The sequence below is a fragment of the Cervus elaphus genome, chromosome 22 (genome assembly GCF_910594005.1).
Source record: "Cervus elaphus chromosome 22, mCerEla1.1, whole genome shotgun sequence".
NCBI lineage: Eukaryota > Metazoa > Chordata > Mammalia > Artiodactyla > Cervidae > Cervus > Cervus elaphus.
The window spans coordinates 57,860,166-57,878,649 of record NC_057836.1 but is presented as its reverse complement, the minus strand read 5'-3'; the positions used below and the strand labels follow the sequence as shown (position 1 = coordinate 57,878,649).

The following is an 18,484-nucleotide window of genomic DNA, read 5'->3' as shown; positions in this document are numbered from 1 at the left end:
TTTAAAAAATTAATTAACTAATTTTAATTGAAGGCTAATTACAACACTGTAGTGGGTTTTGCCATACATCGACATGAATCAGCCGCAGGTGCAAATGTGTTCCCCATCCAGAACCCCCTCCCACCTCCCTCCCCATCCCATCCCCCAGGGTCATCCCAGTGCACCAGCCCTGAGCACCCTAGACAGGGAGATTTTCTAGGAAGGAAGTTGGGTGGGGAACTTTGTTTTAATTTTTTTTTTAAACTTGGTTTTTATTTTTCAAAAAATACTATCTAATTGTTTATTCTGTAGATTTCAGTAGGCTTTATATATTTCATTCTCATTAAATAATCCTCTGACCCACCAAAAAATCTCTCCAGAAAATTTTGATGTCAAATCTCTAATCTTTGAGACAACATAAACATGATTTAAATCCTGTAGACAAATAGGCTTTCAGTCAGTTGGAACAACTTAAATGGTTGCTGCCTTAGGTGGGTAACAGCTATTTTTTTTTTTTTTCATCAAAATGATTACATAGAAAACTTACTTTTGTGATATGATACACATCTTTACATCCAATAAGAGAAAACAGAAATCTTTGTTTCCATGGCAATTTGCAATGCAGATTAATAAGATGCTAGGATAAAAAATATATCACCTTTTGGGCCTTCTCTAGGGAGCTGTTCATAATTAGGAGCTTAAACAAATAAGACTTGAGTGAAAGAATAGTACAGCTCCAGTGACTGAACAGCAGCAACACACACAATATGAGCATTATTTTCTGTATATCTTGACACAGCATAAATATTTTAGCAAGACCTACAATTATTAGACACACAGAAAACAGTCAAAAACAACAAAAATTCATCTAGGCATATTCAGACCATTGAAATAGAACATTTACAATATGTCCCAGTAAAGACAATTGCTATATAGATACTGAAAAGAAAGCATTATTGTTTCACTGATATGGAGTCTGGAGTATAGTGACTGTCAGCCTGGTTGGGTTGGAGTCCCAGCTTCATGACGCACTATTAATACCAGTGGGACCGAAGCCTTTCTAACCCAAGTTTCTGTATCTGTGAAATGAAGGTGAGGGTACTTACCCCTTAGAGTAGCTAGGAAAATTAAGTAAAATAAAAGACTTGGCACATAATAAGTACCCAAAAGAAACCCAAAAAGAGGTGAGGGGACTATCCTTTATCATTATGTAACTCTGACTAGACTCCAACATTGTATCTTTCTGGAGGATTTTGTACATAGTAGGTATCCAATAGTTATTTGTTAGTTGAACTATTTCTTGAACATTCATTCATGTATTCATTTGTCAAACAAACACTTATTGAGTGCTCAATGTATGCCAAGCATGTTACTCTCTTCCCCTAAGAAGCACAGAGGAGCAAAGGAAAGAAATAATTGTATTGTGATGTTCTGAGGCCTATAATAAGATAGGTCAAGTAGGGAAGTGGAGCAAAGTAGCTAATTCTGCTTTGGGGGAATGTAAGAGAAAGCTTTACAGATGAGATGAGTTTTGGAGGATAAGTAGAAGTTTTCCAAGGAATTGAGAGAAAAAATAGTCCAGAGAGAGAGATTATCAAATACATGTTTAGAAAATAGATTTATTGAAGCATAAATTATATCTGTGAAATTAACCTATTTTAAGAGTGCAATTCATAGATGTTTAATAATTTTACATGTTGTGTTAACTATCATCACCATCCAGTTTTAGAACATCTCCCTCATCTTCAAAAGATCCCAAGTGCCCATTTGCTGTCATTCCCATTTCTACCTCTAGTCCCAGGTAGCCATTAGTCTGTTTTCTGTCTCTGTAGATTTATCTTTTCTGGATAGTTCACTTAAATGGAATCATACAGTATGTAATCTTTCATGCCTGCTTCTTTCATGCGGCATCATGTTCCTGGGGGTCACCCATTTTGTAACATGTAACAATATTTGTTCCTTTTACTTCTGAGTAGTGTTTCTTTATATAGTTTTATTACCTTTTCTTGATTCATTCAACTGGAGCTGGATATATGAATTGTTGCCACTTTGGGCTATTATGAATTATGCTTTGAATATTCATATATAGATTTAAATATTTTAAACTTTATTTTTAATTGGAGGATGGCTGCTTTACAATAATGTGTTGGCTTCTGCCAGACAACAACGTGAATCAGCCATGAGTATACACATGTCCGCTCCTTCTTGGACCTCCCCTAACCCCTACCCCGTCCCACCCATCTGGGTTTCGCAGAGTACCACGCTGAGCCCCCTGTGTTATGCAGTAGCTTCCTTTTAGGGGTCTGTTTTACATATGGTAACGTGTATGTTTCAGTGCTACTCTCTCAATTCCAGATACAGATTTTCTATGTGAAGGTGTTTTCAATTCCTTTGGGTGTATACCTAAGAATGGGACTTCTGGGTCATACTTCAGCTCTTTGTTTAGCCTGTTGATGATCTGTTACATTGTTTTCCTAAGTGCTGTACCATTGTGTATTCCTACCAGCAGTGTATGAGGGTTTCAGTTTCTCCACATCCTTGCAAGCAGTTGTTATTATTTATCTTTTTGATTGTAGCCATCCTAGTGGGTATTAAGCAGTATTTCATTAGGATTTTGATTTGCATATTCCTAATGGCCATTTGTATATCTTCTTTAGGACAATATCTACTCAAATCTTTTGCCCATAAACTAAATTGAGTTATCTTTTTATCATTGAGTTATAAGACTTTTAAAACATATGTATTCTAGATATATGTCCCTTATCAGATATATAATTTATAGGTATTTTTTCGAGTTGATGGCTTGTCTTTTCATGCAATTAATGGTATCTTTAGAAACAAGAGTTTTTACTTTTAATGAGGTACAGTTTATCTTTTTTTATATATATTTTGTGGTTTTAGTAGCACCTTACCTAACCCCAGATTTTGAAGATTTTCTCCTGTGTTTTCTTCTAAAAGTTTTTTAGCTTTAATGCTTAAGTCCATCATGGTACATTTTGAATTAAGTTTTGTGTAAAGTGTGAGGTAAGGCTCTAAATTCATATTTTTGCACATAGATATTAATTTGTCTGAGCATCACTTGTTGTAAAGACTATCTTTTCTTTATTGAATTGCCTTGGCTCCCTTGTCAAAAACTTTATTGATCAAAAGTATAAATATTTATTCCTAGACTTCCAATTCTATTCCATTGATCTATAATTCTACCTTTATGTGAGTATCCACTGTCTTGATTACTGTATGGCTTGTAGTAAGTTTTTTGAAATTGGAAAGTATCTGTCTTCCAATTATGTTCTTCCTTTTCAAAGTTATTTTCCCTTTGAATCTTTTCCATTTCTTCCTCATTTTAGAATCTGCTTGTCAGTTTCTGCCAAAACGCAGAATTTTGGTACAGATTATGTTGAATCTACAAGTAATTTGTGGACATTTGGCATGTTAACAATTTTGAATCCTCAATTCATGTATACGAACTCTCTTCATTTATTTAGATATTAATTTTTCTTGATAGTATTTTTTTACTTTTCAGTATGCACATTTTATACATTTTTGTTAAGATTATTTCTATCATGAATGGGTATTTTCTTAATTTCACTTTCAGATTGTTCATTGCTGATACAATTGATTTATGAATATTGAGTTTTGTATCTTGTGACCTTGCTAAGCACATTTATTAATTCTAGAGGAGAGTGTGTGTGTGTGTGTGTATCTTGGGATTTTCTACATATAGGATCATGTTCCTTGCAAACAATTTAACTTCATTTCCTATTCTAGATGCATTTTTAAATTTTTCTTACCTGTTTGTATAGGCTAGTATCTCATATGCAGTGTTGAACACCTCCCATGTAAAAAATGCCCATCATATTTTTTTTCCTGTTTCCATTCTGAGCTCAAGTTTGACCTCAATAAAACCTTCCTTTCAATTCAAAATGAACTTTCTTTTTTGAATGTCTGTGTCACTAATTGTTCATACAATATAGTTACTTAATGTTATTCTATACTCAATGCCTATTAGCCTTGTGTCCAGAATTAAATAGGTAAATTGCCCAAGGTTATAGTCAGTAAGCTGGCAGTGGCCACCCCAGAGCCTAAGCAGTGTTATTACAGCTAGTGAGGATGGTCTTCATATTTGGAATAGGGCTACTTTGCTTAGATTTTAGATTCCCCATGGACCGATCTCTCCAGGTATCACCTGTCTCCAAGTTTAACACTTGATCTAGTCACATTTGTGCATTGTTTTTCCTGCTAGGCATCAGCTTTACTCATTGCTTTTCCTTTTCTTTTTTTCCTTTTTCTTTTTCTTATTGCCAGAAGTAAAAAATGTATTTTTGTTATTGCTTATTTTATTGTTGAAGATCTAAAAAACTCAGGCAAAATATGAACATCAACAAATAGTTATTCCAGATTAGTTGAATCTTTAAATTTGACTATTAAAACAGACAGCTACTATGTTGCTGGCAAGGTTTCTGTTTACTTCTGTGTTACTGACTTTTTTATATTTAAAAGCTGAACACACATGCCACACACGCAGACCCTCACAGTGCACGCATCTCTGTTCATTGTCACTTTTTGCTATTCTTAGAACTTCATGATTACAGTCATCCTTTTAACAGTTCTGTAGTTAGAAAGCTGATGGCAAATACCTATCCAAAATCTTTAAGTAGTATTCCTATTTCTGACATCTTTACACACAATACATATTCAATTTATAGATATTCTGTTAAAATGGTAAATAACACTTAAAATGCCATTTCTGTTTATTTTATTGATATTCAAATAATGTAAGCTCATCTAGAAAATCACACAAAAAAGTTAAATATAATTAAATTACCCATAAAACCTGGGATAACCACTGTTGACAATTTTCTCTGTTTGTGTATACAGAGAAATATAGATGTACCTATCTTTTAAAAAATGGGATCATACTTTGCATGTTATTTTGTAACCTACACTTTTCTTTTGCTAATATGATTAGGATATCTTCATGTTGATAGATGCATGTACATTATTATTCTTAATGGCTACACAATGTTACACTAAAATCTCATCTTCAGAAGATTAGAAAATCTATCATTAAACTTTATGATTTCTTTATCTGTCTTTATCATAAAATATTTGCCATATTTTGTAGGCTCTTCCCAGAAGGCATAGTTCTATTAAAGAACCAATAATAAATAAACATGAAATGTACAGTTCATTTGCCTGGATTGCAATAAGAGCTGCTGCACAGGTTGGTGTGATTTTTATTTAATTCTTCTCTTTACTGTCACATCTGTTAAGACAACACAATCTATTTATTCAAGAGAAAGAAAAATTTCACATTCTTTGAGATTTGTGCCAATGATATTTCTTTGGGGCGATTAGAAGTGCTCTTTATATGTGTAGTGTTTTTAATCTCTATTAGCCAGACTTGGTTTTGTTTGTTTCAACTTTTCTTTAATGAAAGTATTGACAGATAACACATGTGCACGTATTTGGGGAAATATCTGTCACAGCTAGGTGAGGGAGCCTATTCAGAGTGACTTATTTATTGATTCAATTGTCAACAATCATGATTTGTTTGACTATGATGCATAGTACATGCAGAGGATCACATATTGTTTTTCAGATTGTGTTTATTTTTCCTCCAATGTATACCAAATGTTATGAATTTGCTTTTTCACATTCTTCACCTAATGGATATCTATGAATCAAAAAGCTTGCATTTATGAATTCTAATTATGCATTAATTTTAGGTCAGTGAGGCTGTGCTGGCAATTAATCTACTTATTGGAAAGAAGAATGCTAGAACTGATAAAGTTAGCCAAGGGGCATTATCAAATATCCCAGAATTTGCTTCCATGGATCTTTTGTCTTCATACACAGATTATTTACTTGGTATGTGTGGATGTTGGGCATTTTATATACATATAATGTATAATCAAGTTTCAAAGATTTAATTCTAGAGATTTGTTGGCTTTAAAACAACAATGGTTTGGGAAACCTCTAAGACCCTGAAAGGGCAAATCTTAGGGTATAGCTGCTAAAACACAGAGGCCCCTGCTTGCTATATGTACATATATGTTATTCCATTCACTGCTGCATTTCAGGTGCAGGGTTGTGTGGGGAAAAAATGATGTTTCCTGATGGCCTGTTTATTTTCCAGTTCACACATTTCAAGTGAAACTTTGTGGGATTATTTATTTGAGAGACCTTCTCCGAGCCTCTGTAATGTGTACCTACTCTTACACTCAGATATAGCTCCCTGTTTCTTTTCTTAGTTCTTTTATATTTGTGTGTGTGTGCTTTTGCATGTTTAAGCTTTTTCTCTTATTAAACTATCATCAGCTTCCTGAGGGCAGGGAAGTTAGCTATTTGATTTGCTAAGGGCTCTCCTTAGAGACAATGGAGACGATGGAAACAAGAGACAAGAAGAAACAGTGGAAACAGTGAGACACTTTGTTTTCTTGGGCTCCAAGATCACTGCAGATGGTGACTGCAGTCATGAAATCAAAAGATGCTGTCTCCTTGGAAGAAAAGCTGTGACCAGTCTAGATAGCATACTGAAAAGCAGAGCCATTGCCTTGCCGACAAAGGTCCATCTAATCAAAGCTATGGTTTTTCCAGTAGTCATGTATAGATCTGAGAGTTGGACCATAAAGAAAGCTGAGTCCTGAAGAATTGATGCGTTTGAACTGTGGTGTTGGAGAAAACTCTTGAGAGTCCCCTGGACTGCAAGGAGATCCAGCCAGTCCATCCTAAAGGACATCAGTCTTGAATATTCATTGGAAGGACTGATGCTGAAGGTGAAACTCCAATACTTTGTCCACCTGATGCAAAGAACTTGCTCATTTGAAAAGACCCTGATGCTGGGAAAGACTGAAGGCAGGAGGAGAAGGGGACCATCTTCTTTTTTTTTTTTTTTTTTTTAATTTTTTTATTAGTTGGAGGCTAATTACTTCACAACATTTCAGTGGGTTTTGTCATACATTGATATGAATCAGCCATAGATTTACACTTATTCCCCATCCCGATCCCCCCTCCCACCTCCCTCTCCACCCGATTCCTCTGGGTCTTCCCAGTGCACCAGGCCCGAGCACTTGTCTCATGCATCCCACCTGGGCTGGCGATCTGTTTCACCATAGATAGTATACATGCTGTTCTTTTGAAACATCCCACCCTCACCTTCTCCCACAGAGTTCAAAAGTCTGTTCTGTACATCTGTGTCTCTTTTTCTGTTTTGCATATAGGGTTATCGTTACCATCTTTCTAAATTCCATATATATGTGTTAGTATGCTGTAATGTTCTTTATCTTTCTGGCTTACTTCACTCTGTATAATGGGCTCCAGTTTCATCCATCTCATTAGGACTGATTCAAATGAATTCTTTTTGATGGCTGAGTAATATTCCATGGTGTATATGTACCACAGCTTCCTTATCCATTCATCTGCTGATGGGCATCTAGGTTGCTTCCATGTCCTGGCTATTATAAACAGTGCTGCGATGAACATTGGGGTGCACGTGTCTCTTTCAGATCTGGTTTCCTCAGTGTGTATGCCCAGAAGTGGGATTGCTGGGTCATATGGCAGTTCTATTTCCAGTTTTTTAAGAAATCTCCACACTGTTTTCCATAGTGGCTGTACTAGTTTGCATTCCCACCAACAGTGTAAGAGGGTTCCCTTTTCTCCACAGCCTCTCCAGCATTTATTGCTTGTAGACTTTTGGATAGCAGCCATCCTGACTGGCGTGTAATGGTACCTCATTGTGGTTTTGATTTGCATTTCTCTAATAATGAGTGATGTTGAGCACCTTTTCATGTGTTTGTTAGCCATCTGTATGTCTTCTTTGGAGAAATGTCTGTTTAGTTCTCTGGCCCATTTTTTGATTGGGTCATTTATTTTTCTGGAATTGAGCTTCAGGAGTTGCTTGTATATATTTGAGATTAATCCTTTGTCTGTTTCTTCATTTGCTATTATTTTCTCCCAATCTGAGGGCTGTCTTTTCACCTTACTTATAGTTTCCTTTGTAGTGCAAAAGCTTTTAAGTTTCATTAGATCCCATTTGTTTAGTTTTGCTTTTATTTCCAATATTCTGGGAGGTGGGTCATAGAGGATCTTGCTGTGATTTATGTTGGAGAGTGTTTTGCCTATGTTCTCCTCTAGGAGTTTTATAGTTTCTGGTCTGACATTTAGATCTTTAATCCATTTTGAGTTTATTTTTGTGTATGGTGTTAGAAAGTGTTCTAGTTTCATTCTTTTACAAGTGGTTGACCAGTTTTCCCAGCACCACTTGTTAAAGAGGTTGTCTTTTTTCCATTGTATATCCTTGCCTCCTTTGTCGAAGATAAGGTGTCCATAGGTTCGTGGATTTATCTCTGGGCTTTCTATTCTGTTCCATTGGTCTATATTTCTGTCTTTGTGCCAGTACCATACTGTCTTGATGACTGTGGCTTTGTAGTAGAGTCTGAAGTCAGGCAGGTTGATTCCTCCAGTTCCATTCTTCTTTCTCAAGATTACTTTGGCTATTCGAGGTTTTTTGTATTTCCATACAAATTGTGAAATTATCTGTTCTAGTTCTGTGAAAAATACCGTTGGTAGCTTGATAGGGATTGCATTGAATCTATAGATTGCTTTGGGTAGAATAGCCATTTTGACAATATTGATTCTTCCAATCCATGAACACGGTATGTTTCTCCATCTGTTTGTGTCCTCTTTGATTTCTTTCATCAGTGTTTTATAGTTTTCTATGTATAGGTCTTTTGTTTCTTTAGGTAGATATACTCCTAAGTATTTTATTCTTTTTGTTGCAATGGTGAATGGTATTGTTTCCTTAATTTCTCTTTCTGTTTTTTCATTGTTAGTATATAGGAATGCAAGGGATTTCTGTGTGTTAATTTTATATCCTGCAACTTTACTATATTCATTGATTAGTTCTAGTAATTTTCTGGTAGAGTCTTTAGGGTTTTCTATGTAGAGGATCATGTCATCTGCAAACAGTGAGAGTTTCACTTCTTCTTTTCCTATCTGGATTCCTTTTACTTCTTTTTCTGCTCTGATTGCTGTGGCCAAAACTTCCAACACTATGTTGAACAGTAGTGGTGAGAGTGGGCACCCTTGTCTTGTTCCTGATTTCAGGGGAAATGCTTTCAATTTGTCACCATTGAGGGTGATGCTTGCTGTGGGTTTGTCATATATAGCTTTTATTATGTTGAGGTATGTTCCTTCTATTCCTGCTTTTTGGAGAGTTTTAATCATAAATGAGTGTTGAATTTTGTCAAAGGCTTTCTCTGCATCGATTGAGATAATCATATGGTTTTTATCTTTCAATTTGTTAATGTGGTGTATTACATTGATTGATTTGCGGATATTGAAGAATCCTTGCATTCCTGGGATAAAGCCCACTTGGTCGTGGTGTATGATTTTTTTAATATGTTGTTGGATTCTGTTTGCTAGAATTTTGTTAAGGATTTTTGCATCTATGTTCATCAGTGATATTGGCCTGTAGTTTTCTTTTTTTGTGGCATCTTTGTCTAGTTTTGGAATTAGGGTGATGGTGGCCTCATAGAATGAGTTTGGAAGTTTACCTTCTTCTGCAATTTTCTGGAAGAGTTTGAGTAAGGTAGGTGTTAGCTCTTCTCTAAATTTTTGGTAGAATTCAGCTGTGAAGCCATCTGGTCCTGGGCTTTTGTTTGCTGGAAGATTTTTGATTACACTTTCGATTTCCTTGCCTGTGATGGGTCTGTTAAGATCTTCTATTTCTTCCTGGTTCAGTTTTGGAAAGTTATACTTTTCTAAGAATTTGTCCATTTCATCCAAGTTGTCCATTTTATTGGCATAGAGCTGCTGGTAGTAGTCTCTTATGATCCTTTGTATTTCAGTGTTGTCTGTTGTGATCTCTCCATTTTCATTTCTAATTTTGTTAATTTGGTTCTTCTCTCTTTGTTTCTTAATGAGTCTTGCTAATGGTTTGTCAATTTTGTTTATTTTTTCAAAAAACGAGCTTTTAGCTTTGTTGATTTTTGCTATGGTCTCTTTAGTTTCTATTGCATTTATTTCTGCCTTAATTTTTAAGATTTCTTTCCTTCTGCTAACCCTGGGGTTCTTCCTTTCTTCCTTCTCTAATTGCTTTAGGTGTAGAGTTAGGTTATTTATTTGGCTTTTTTCTTCTTTCTTGATGTAAGCCTGTAATGCTATGAACCTTCCCCTTAGCACTGCTTTTACAGTGTCCCATAGGTTTTGGGTTGTTGTGTTTTCATTTTCATTCATTTCTATACATATTTTGATTTCTTTTTTGATTTCTTCTATGATTTGCTGGTTATTCAGAAGCGTGTTATTTAGCCTCCATATGTTTGAATTTTTAACAATTTTTTTCCTGTAATTGAGATCTAATCTTACTGCACTGTGGTCAGAAAAGATGACTGGAATGATTTCAATTTTTTTGAATTTTCCAAGACTAGATTTATGGCCCAGGATGTGATCTATTCTGGAGAAGGTTCCGTGTGCACTTGAGAAAAAGGTGAAGTTGATTGTTTTGGGGTGAAATGTCCTATAGATATCAATTAGGTCTAGCTGGTCCATTGTGTCATTTAAGGTTTGTGTTTCCTTGTTAATTTTCTGTTTAGTTGATCTATCCATAGTTGTGAGTGGGGTATTAAAGTCTCCCACTATTATTGTGTTACTATTAATTTCCTCTTTCATACTCGTTAGCGTTTGCCGTACATATTGCGGTGCTCCTATGTTGGGTGCATATATATTTATAATTGTTATATCTTCTTCTTGGATTGATCCTTTGATCATTATGTAGTGTCCTTCTTTGTCTCTTTTCACAGCTTTTATTTGAAAGTCTATTTTATCTGATATGAGTATTGCGACTCCTGCCTTCTTTTGGTCTCCGTTTGCATGAAATATTTTTTTCCAGCCCTTCACTTTCAGTCTGTATGTGTCTCTTGTTTTGAGGTGGGTCTCTTGTAGACAGCATATATAGGGGTCTTGTTTTTGTATCCATTCAGCCAGTCTTTGTCTTTTGGTTGGGGCATTCAACCCATTTACATTTAAGGTAATTATTGATAGGTGTGGTCCCGTTGCCATTTACTTTGTTGTTTTGGGTTCACGTTTATACAACCTTTCTGCGTTTCCTGTCTAGAGAAGATCCTTTAGCATTTGTTGAAGAGCTGGTTTGGTGGTGCTGAATTCTCTCAGCTTTTGCTTATCTGTAAAGCTTTTGAGTTCTCCTTCATATCTGAATGAGATCCTTGCTGGGTACAGTAATCTGGGTTGTAGGTTATTCTCTTTCATTACTTTCAGGACGTCCTGCCATTCCCTTCTGGCCTGGAGGGTTTCTATTGATAGATCAGCTGTTATCCTTATGGGAATCCCTTTGTGTGTTATTTGTTGTTTTTCCCTTGCTGCTTTTAATATTTGTTCTTTGTGTTTGATCTTTGTTAATTTGATTAATATGTGTCTTGGGGTGTTTCGCCTTGGGTTTATCCTGTTTGGGACTCTCTGGGTTTCTTGGACTTGGGTGGCTATTTCCTTCCCCATTTTAGGGAAGTTTTCAGCTATTATCTCCTCGAGTATTTTCTCATGGCCTTTCTTTTTGTCTTCTTCTTCTGGGACTCCTATGATTCCAATGTTGGGGCGTTTCACATTGTCCCAGAGGTCCCTGAGGTTGTCCTCATTTCTTTTGATCCTTTTTTATTTTTTCCTCTCTGCTTCATTTATTTCCACCATTTTATCTTCTACCTCACTTATCCTATCTTCTGCCTCCGTTATTCTACTCTTGGTTCCCTCCAAAGTGTTTTTGATCTCATTCATTGCATTGTTCATTTTTAATTGACTCTTTTTTATTTCTTCTAGGTCTTTATTAAACAATTCTTGTATCTTTTCAATCTTTGTTTCCAGGCTATTTATCTGTAACTCCATTTTGTTTTCAAGATTTTGGATCATTTTTATTATCATTATTCTAAATTCTTTTTCAGGTAGATTCCCTATCTCTTCCTCTTTTGTTTGACTTGGTGGGCATTTTTCATGTTCCTTTACCTGTTGGGTATTTCTTTGCCTTTTCATCTTGTTTAGATTGCTGTGTCTGGAGTGGACTTTCTGTATTCTGGAGGTCTGTGGTTCCTTTTTATTGTGGAGGATTTACCCAGTGGATGGGGTTGGACGTTTGGCTTGTCAAGGTTTCCTGGTTAGGGAAGCTTGCGTCAGTGTACTGGTGCGTGGAACTTGATTTCTTCTCTTTGGAGAGCAATGGAGTGCCCAGTAATGAGTTTTGAGATGGGTCTATGTGTTAGGTGTGACCTTGGGCAGCCTGTATGTTGACATTCAGGGCTATGTTCCTGTGTTGCTGGAGAATTTGGGTGGTATGTCTTGCTCTAAAACTTATTGGCTCTTGGGTGGTGGTTGGTTTCAGTGTAGGTATGGAGGCTTTTGGACGGTCACTTATTACTTAAAGTTCCATGTAGTCAGGAGTTTTCTGGTGTTCTCAGGTTTTGGGCTTAAGTTTCCTGCCTCTGGATTTCAGTTTTATTCTTCCTGTAGTCTCAGGACTTCTCCAACTATACAGCACTGATAATTAAACTTCTAGGTTAATGGCGAAAAGATTCTCCCCCGTTAGGGACACCCAGAGAGGTTCACAGAGTTACATGAACAGGAGAAAAGGGAGGAGGGAGATAGAGATGAGTAGGAGGAGAAAAAGGGGGACTCAAGAGGAGAGAGATAGATCTACGCAGCTGTCTGTTCCCAGAGTGTTCTCGTATCTCAGACACCTACAAGGATTCACAGAATTGGATTGGGAAGAGAAGGGGAAAGGAGGAAATAGAGGTGTTCTGAGGTAGAAAACAGAGATTCAAGATTGGGAGAGAATAATCTTCGGTTTAAAGATAGGGCTTCTCTTCTTTTTTTTTTTGTAAGGTTATAGTGTAGTGAAGATGAAAATGAAGAGTAGTAGAGGAGTACTAGAGGACTTTAAAAGAAATAAGAGAAAAAGAAAAATAGAAAATAGAAGAGAAAAAGGAAAGAAAAAAAAGAAGAAAAAAGAGGAAAAAAAAGGAAAAAAAAAAAAAGAAAGAAAAAAAAATTTTTTTTTCCCCCTAATTAAAAAAATCGTAAAAATCTATGAAAATGAAAGTTAAGGAGTAATGGGGGAGTAATAGGGAATTTTAAAGGAAAATAAAAGAGAAAAAATAAAAAAGAAAAAATATAAAAGGAAAAAAAAAATTTTTTTTTTTCCTTACTTAGCAAAAAAAAAAAAAAGTAAAAATATGTCTAGGAATTTCTCTGGAGCTGTTGCGGTCAGTGTGGGTTCGGCTCAGTTTCAGATAGCTCCTCGTTCCAGCTTACACTTCTCGATATCTACAGGGCCCTTCCGGTGAAGTCGGTGTTTTCTACAGGGATTTTAATCTGTTGCACCAGTCCCTTCTGAAGCGGTTCCCTTTGTTTATTTGGCTTCTGTTTGCCGGTCTCTTCAGAGCCTCATTTCCGCCCTGACACAGGCGGGCGGAGGTGGACTCTTATTCAGGTAGCTAGTTCCGTTGCGCTGCTGGGAGGGGCTGGCGCTGTGGGGCGGGGCTGACGCTGCGGGGATGGGCTGGCGCTGCGGGGCGGGGCTGGCCCTGCGGGGGCGGGGCTGACGCTGCGGGGAGGGGCTGGCCCTGCGGGGGCGGGCTGGCGCTGCCGGGAGGGGCTGACGCTGCTTTCTCCGTCTGCGCTGCTCAGGCTCCCGGCTGTTCTATATGGAGCGCGCCCCGCGCTGCGCGAGGTTCCAGCCCTCGGGTGTTACACAAAAGCGCGGAAGGAAAAGCTGCTCCTGCTCTCAGTGCCTTCCCCGTCAGAGCGGTCCAGGCAGCCAGGGGCTTGGTGGGCGCACTCTCCCCAGGTGTGGCGCGCCCCCTCCCGTCCGCGGACCCAGTCTCAGTTTCCGCTGGCGCCAGTCGGGTGCGCGCGCCTTCCGCCCTCTGCGTCCCCAGCCCCAGTCCCCGCCCGCGCCGGTCGGGTGCCTGCGCCCTGTGTCTCGCCGCGACCTTCCCCTCCCCCCTGCCTCCTGCCTCCGGCGGGGCTGGGCCGGTCCGCAGCCTGCGAGCTCTTCTCGGGACTTTCCCCGTCCCTTTGTTCTGCGAACGGCCGGCAGTGTGTTCCGGCCGGTTAATTTTCTCTCTCTCTTTTGGTCTCCCACAGTTCAAGTTGGCACCTCACAGAGGCTCCCTCCGATTGTCCTCAGGGCACTCAGGCCCGGACCCTAGCCCAAGCAAGACCGCCTAAGACTCCCTTCCCGGGACGGGTCTCCGTCCTTAGCTCTTTTGTCTCACTTTTTATCTTTTATATTTTGTCCTACCTCCTTTCGAAGACAATGGTCTGCTTTTCTGGGCGCCTGATGACCTCAGCTAGCGATCAGAAGTTGTTTTGTGAAGTTTGCTCTGCATTCAGTTATTCTTTTGATGAATTTGTAGGAGAGAAAGTGGTCTCCCCGTCCTACTCCTCCGCCATCTTGGCTCCTCCCCCTGGGACCATCTTCTTGATGGGCCATCTCCATGAGATGGTTGGATGGTATCACTGACTTGATCAACGTGAGTTTGAGCAAGCTCTGGGAGTCAGTGATAGACAGGGAAGCCTCGTGTGCTACAGTCCATGGGGTTGCAAAGAATCGGACATGAAGGAGCATGAGCACATACTACAGAAAATCATATGTTACTTATACCTAGCAAGGATTGATATTAATATTTGTTAAATGAATGAATGAAAAGTTAGTGGAATTTAAATTTAACCTTACTATATTTTTTTAAAATTTGTAACTCTGCTGTTGGTTACAATAAACTATAGTATAAATCTGTAAGTCACACCAGCAATAACATAAATATTGAACAGTCACTTTATGTTTTTGCCCATTCATTCATTCAAAAAATATTGAGTGCTCTTTTGTGCTAAGCACTAGGATAGGTTCTAAGAAGCAAGATGCTGAAATTTTACTTCCAGAAGGATATTTTAGTAACAACAGTAGATTTTGCTTGACATTGGGTGAGCATTGAGCCAAAGGGGAAGAAAAGTGTTAACTTTAACTTGATGGGGTAACCTGATTAGGTAGTCTTCCTAAAGCCTCTGAAATCACTCTGGTAGGCTGGAACTTACTGCTGAAGGGTTGAGTCAACCTTAGCTGAAGAGTTTGTGTCTGAAATCATCTCCTTCTTTGGCTCTCTTCTGAAGAATAGGTGGCCCAGACTATTTTCCAAACTAAAATGGTTTGCTCTGAGGTTAAACCATCAGATGGATTTTTTTAATGCTGAGGTGTTGTCTTCTTATTTTTATTGCCTGGTGGGATTTTGCTTTGTCAGCCTTCTGGTCCATGACCTGGATCTCAGACAGGGTGCATGGTTTTCCTTAGGGACCCCAAAGGTAGGCTCTCGGGGGACAAAGCTGGGCAGTATGGCAGCAGGGGTTGGTCACTGCTTTTTTCTCTTGACCCTGCATGGCCACTCAGTTTTTCCTGCTTCAGAACGCAGGAAAGCAGTCCTCTGAGAAACATACATTATTGTTTTACCACAAAGGGAATGCAGTATTAATAATGAAGAGGTTTCAGCTAACACTCTGATCCTGTCAAACCATTGAATTTCTTTCAGCCTCATTGTCCTTAATCTGTAGACTGAGTGAATTAGATTTATTTATGAAGAAGACTGAAATCTGAATTTTAAGACTGTGATTCCAACTACCAACATGGCTATTTCTTTTTCACAGTGGCCCGTTATTCCTCAGATAGATCTGGTCTACTTTATCCTGCTCTGTTTTCTCACGCTTTAAGTTTTTAGGACAGAGATAACAAATAAGTTACATCTGAAATTCTGTGTTGATCAGTTATTGCCAAAATTGCAGTGTATACCCAACGACCCTAAAACTCAGTGGAAGAACACCGTGACTTCTTTCTTTTACTCGTCTCCTGTGTCCTGTGTCAGGCTGCAGGCCAAGTTCCGGTGCACTTCACATACATTTGTTACGAGACCCAGGGTCAAGAGGCAGTGACTGCTTGGGGGCTGCTCTTCTCAGGGGACAAACCAGAGCCCAAGCCCAAGCCCAAGCACAGAAGCACACCCAAGACCTCTCTTAGGTTACATCCCATTAGTCACAACAAGTCCTAGGGCCACGTCCCGTGTCAGTGAGGCATGGAATTAGACTCTGCCTGCAGAGGAAGGAAGAGGGGTGTGCATGTTTGTGGGATGATAATCCAAGCTACTGGGCTTCCAGGTGGCGCTGCTGGTAAAGGATCTGCCTACCAGTGCAGGAGACATAGGAGACACGGGTTTGATCCCGGGGTTGAGAAGATCCCCTGGAGGAGGGCATGGCAACCCACTCCAGTATTGCCTGGAGAATCCCAGGGACAGAGGAGCCTGGCAGGCTACAGTCCGTGGCGTCTCAAAGAGTTAGACACTACTGAATGACTGAGTGTACACACACATAACCCACACTATGGCTCAGTTCAGTTCAGTTGTTCAGTTGTGTCCGACTCTTTGTGACCCCATGGACTGCAGCACACCAGGCCTCCCTGTCCATCACCATCTCCTGGAGGTTACTCAAACTCATGTCCATTGAGTCAGTGATGCCATCCAGCCATCTCATCCTCTGATATCCCCTTCTCCTCCCGCCTTCAATCTTTCCCAGCATCAGGGTCTTTTCCAATGAGTCAGTTCTTTGCATCAGGTGGCCAAAGTATTGGAGCTTCAGCTTCAGCATAAGTCCTTCCAATGAACATTCAGCACTGATTTCCTTTAGGATGCACTGGTTGGATCTCGGCTGGCAGCCACCTAAGAAGAATTCTGAACTGCTGCGTGGCAGGACTGGAAGAAGTGCCGCCGTGATCAGTTAGGGGTCACACATGGGCACACACAGTGGGGAATGGCATCTCCTAACCAGACGATCCTAGTTGATCCAATTAGGCTAATAGTCTTCATCACAACTGTGCCTAATGCTGGAATTTATGCTTTTCTGTTTCAGTGGTTTTTGTAGCATCTTCCAATTTTCAGTTTCCATTTTGTACCCATTAACACTCCTTTACTATTGTACAAAGATACTAATTTGAAATGACCTGATTTTTAAAAACTTGTTTTTCTTTTTAAATTATTTTTTGGCTATGGTGGGTCTTCGTTGCTGCACAAGGGCTTTCTCTATGCAGCAAGCAGGGGCTCACTCTTCAGTGTGGTATGTGGATTTCTTGTTGCAGCGGCTTCTCTTATTGCAGAGCGCCGGCTCCAGGTGCACGGGCTTCAGTGGTTGCAGAGTGTGGGTTCAGTAGTTGTGTGCGAGCTTAGTTGCTCGGCAGCATGTGGAGTCTTCCCCGACCAGGGATCAAACGGATGCCCCTTGCATTGCAAGGTGGACTCTTAACCACTGGACCACCAGGGAAGCCCTGAAATTTCAGACCAAATTTTTTAAGCCCAACTCATTTTGTATTTTGACTTGTGAATAATAATTTTGCTCTCCAGTATTCTTCTAGCAGTTTGATCATAAATTACTGTTAGAATTTCCCTCACTTCAGTATTTGGCTTGGAAGGAAATATTGAATCCCCAACTGATTGCTTCAAATACCCAGAGGGCAGTGAGGTTCATATTATAATGAATTGCTAAAGGGCAACAACAACAAATAAAAATTGCTTGACTTTCCTTGTGTTAGCATACGTTAGCATCCAGGAGAAAACCTCTTCACTCATCTTACCTTCACTAGCATTGATCTGCACACGATGTGGTAAAGGATATTCATTGTTATTGAGTTAGAGCACTATATAGCTATTTCTGTCCAGAGGGAAGTAGGGAGAAGTCAAGATCACACTAAGGAGTAGGTCTTGCTGCCCATAAACTTCTAGTCTTTAGCAACCACTCGGAAATGATATACATGCATTTTTTAAGAGGACCATATTTTAAGCTAAAGCTGGACACAGGCTGGGTAGGCATTTGAGTTTTTTAGGAACTTTTTTTTTTCCTGGAAGAAGTACATGTGAGGCAGATACAAATGGACTAGAGGCATGGATACCAGGTAGAAGGGAAGCTTATTTTCTCAGCACTCCGAGCAATTGACAATCAGAGAAGCATGGTGACAGAGTAGACCAATCATGTGTGGAGGATGGAATAAAGATCATCTTGCCAGAACCAGAGAGCAATTGTATGATGTCTATAGAACAGTGAGAGAGTTGAGAGGTGCAGCCGGCCCAATTTACTGAGGTTCCTTTTACGTTGTCTTGTAGGAATACAGACCCTGAAATGATGCCCACTGCCAACATGGGACCGTATTTAGATTGAATGCAAAAAACACTTACTCAGTATCTACTTGGGGCCCCGTTATATTCAAATACATTCCATCTTTCTGTCTTGATTTTCTTGCGGCCTTAATAAAAAATTCTGCTAGGATTAAAAATTATTAAATTCTGTAATATGTTTTGAATTAAAAGTGACATTCAGGGTCAGTAGTTCTGGATGCAGCCTCTCACAACTAAATACACTTGATATACAGAAAAATATAAATATGTGTCATGCCAAAAATGAATGTTGATGAACC

The 18,484-nt window shown here is 39.1% G+C and overlaps 1 protein-coding gene across 1 annotated transcript in view; it reads left to right on the top strand.

The window, feature by feature from the left end:
- CFAP54 (cilia and flagella associated protein 54) overlaps positions 1-18,484 on the top strand; it is a 294,432-nt gene that overhangs the window by 216,661 nt on the left and 59,287 nt on the right. The window contains exons 60-61 of the mRNA XM_043881586.1: positions 5,105-5,203; positions 5,709-5,850. Of these exons, the coding sequence (XP_043737521.1) occupies positions 5,105-5,203; positions 5,709-5,850 (241 nt within the window). The remainder of the gene's footprint in view (positions 1-5,104; positions 5,204-5,708; positions 5,851-18,484) is intronic.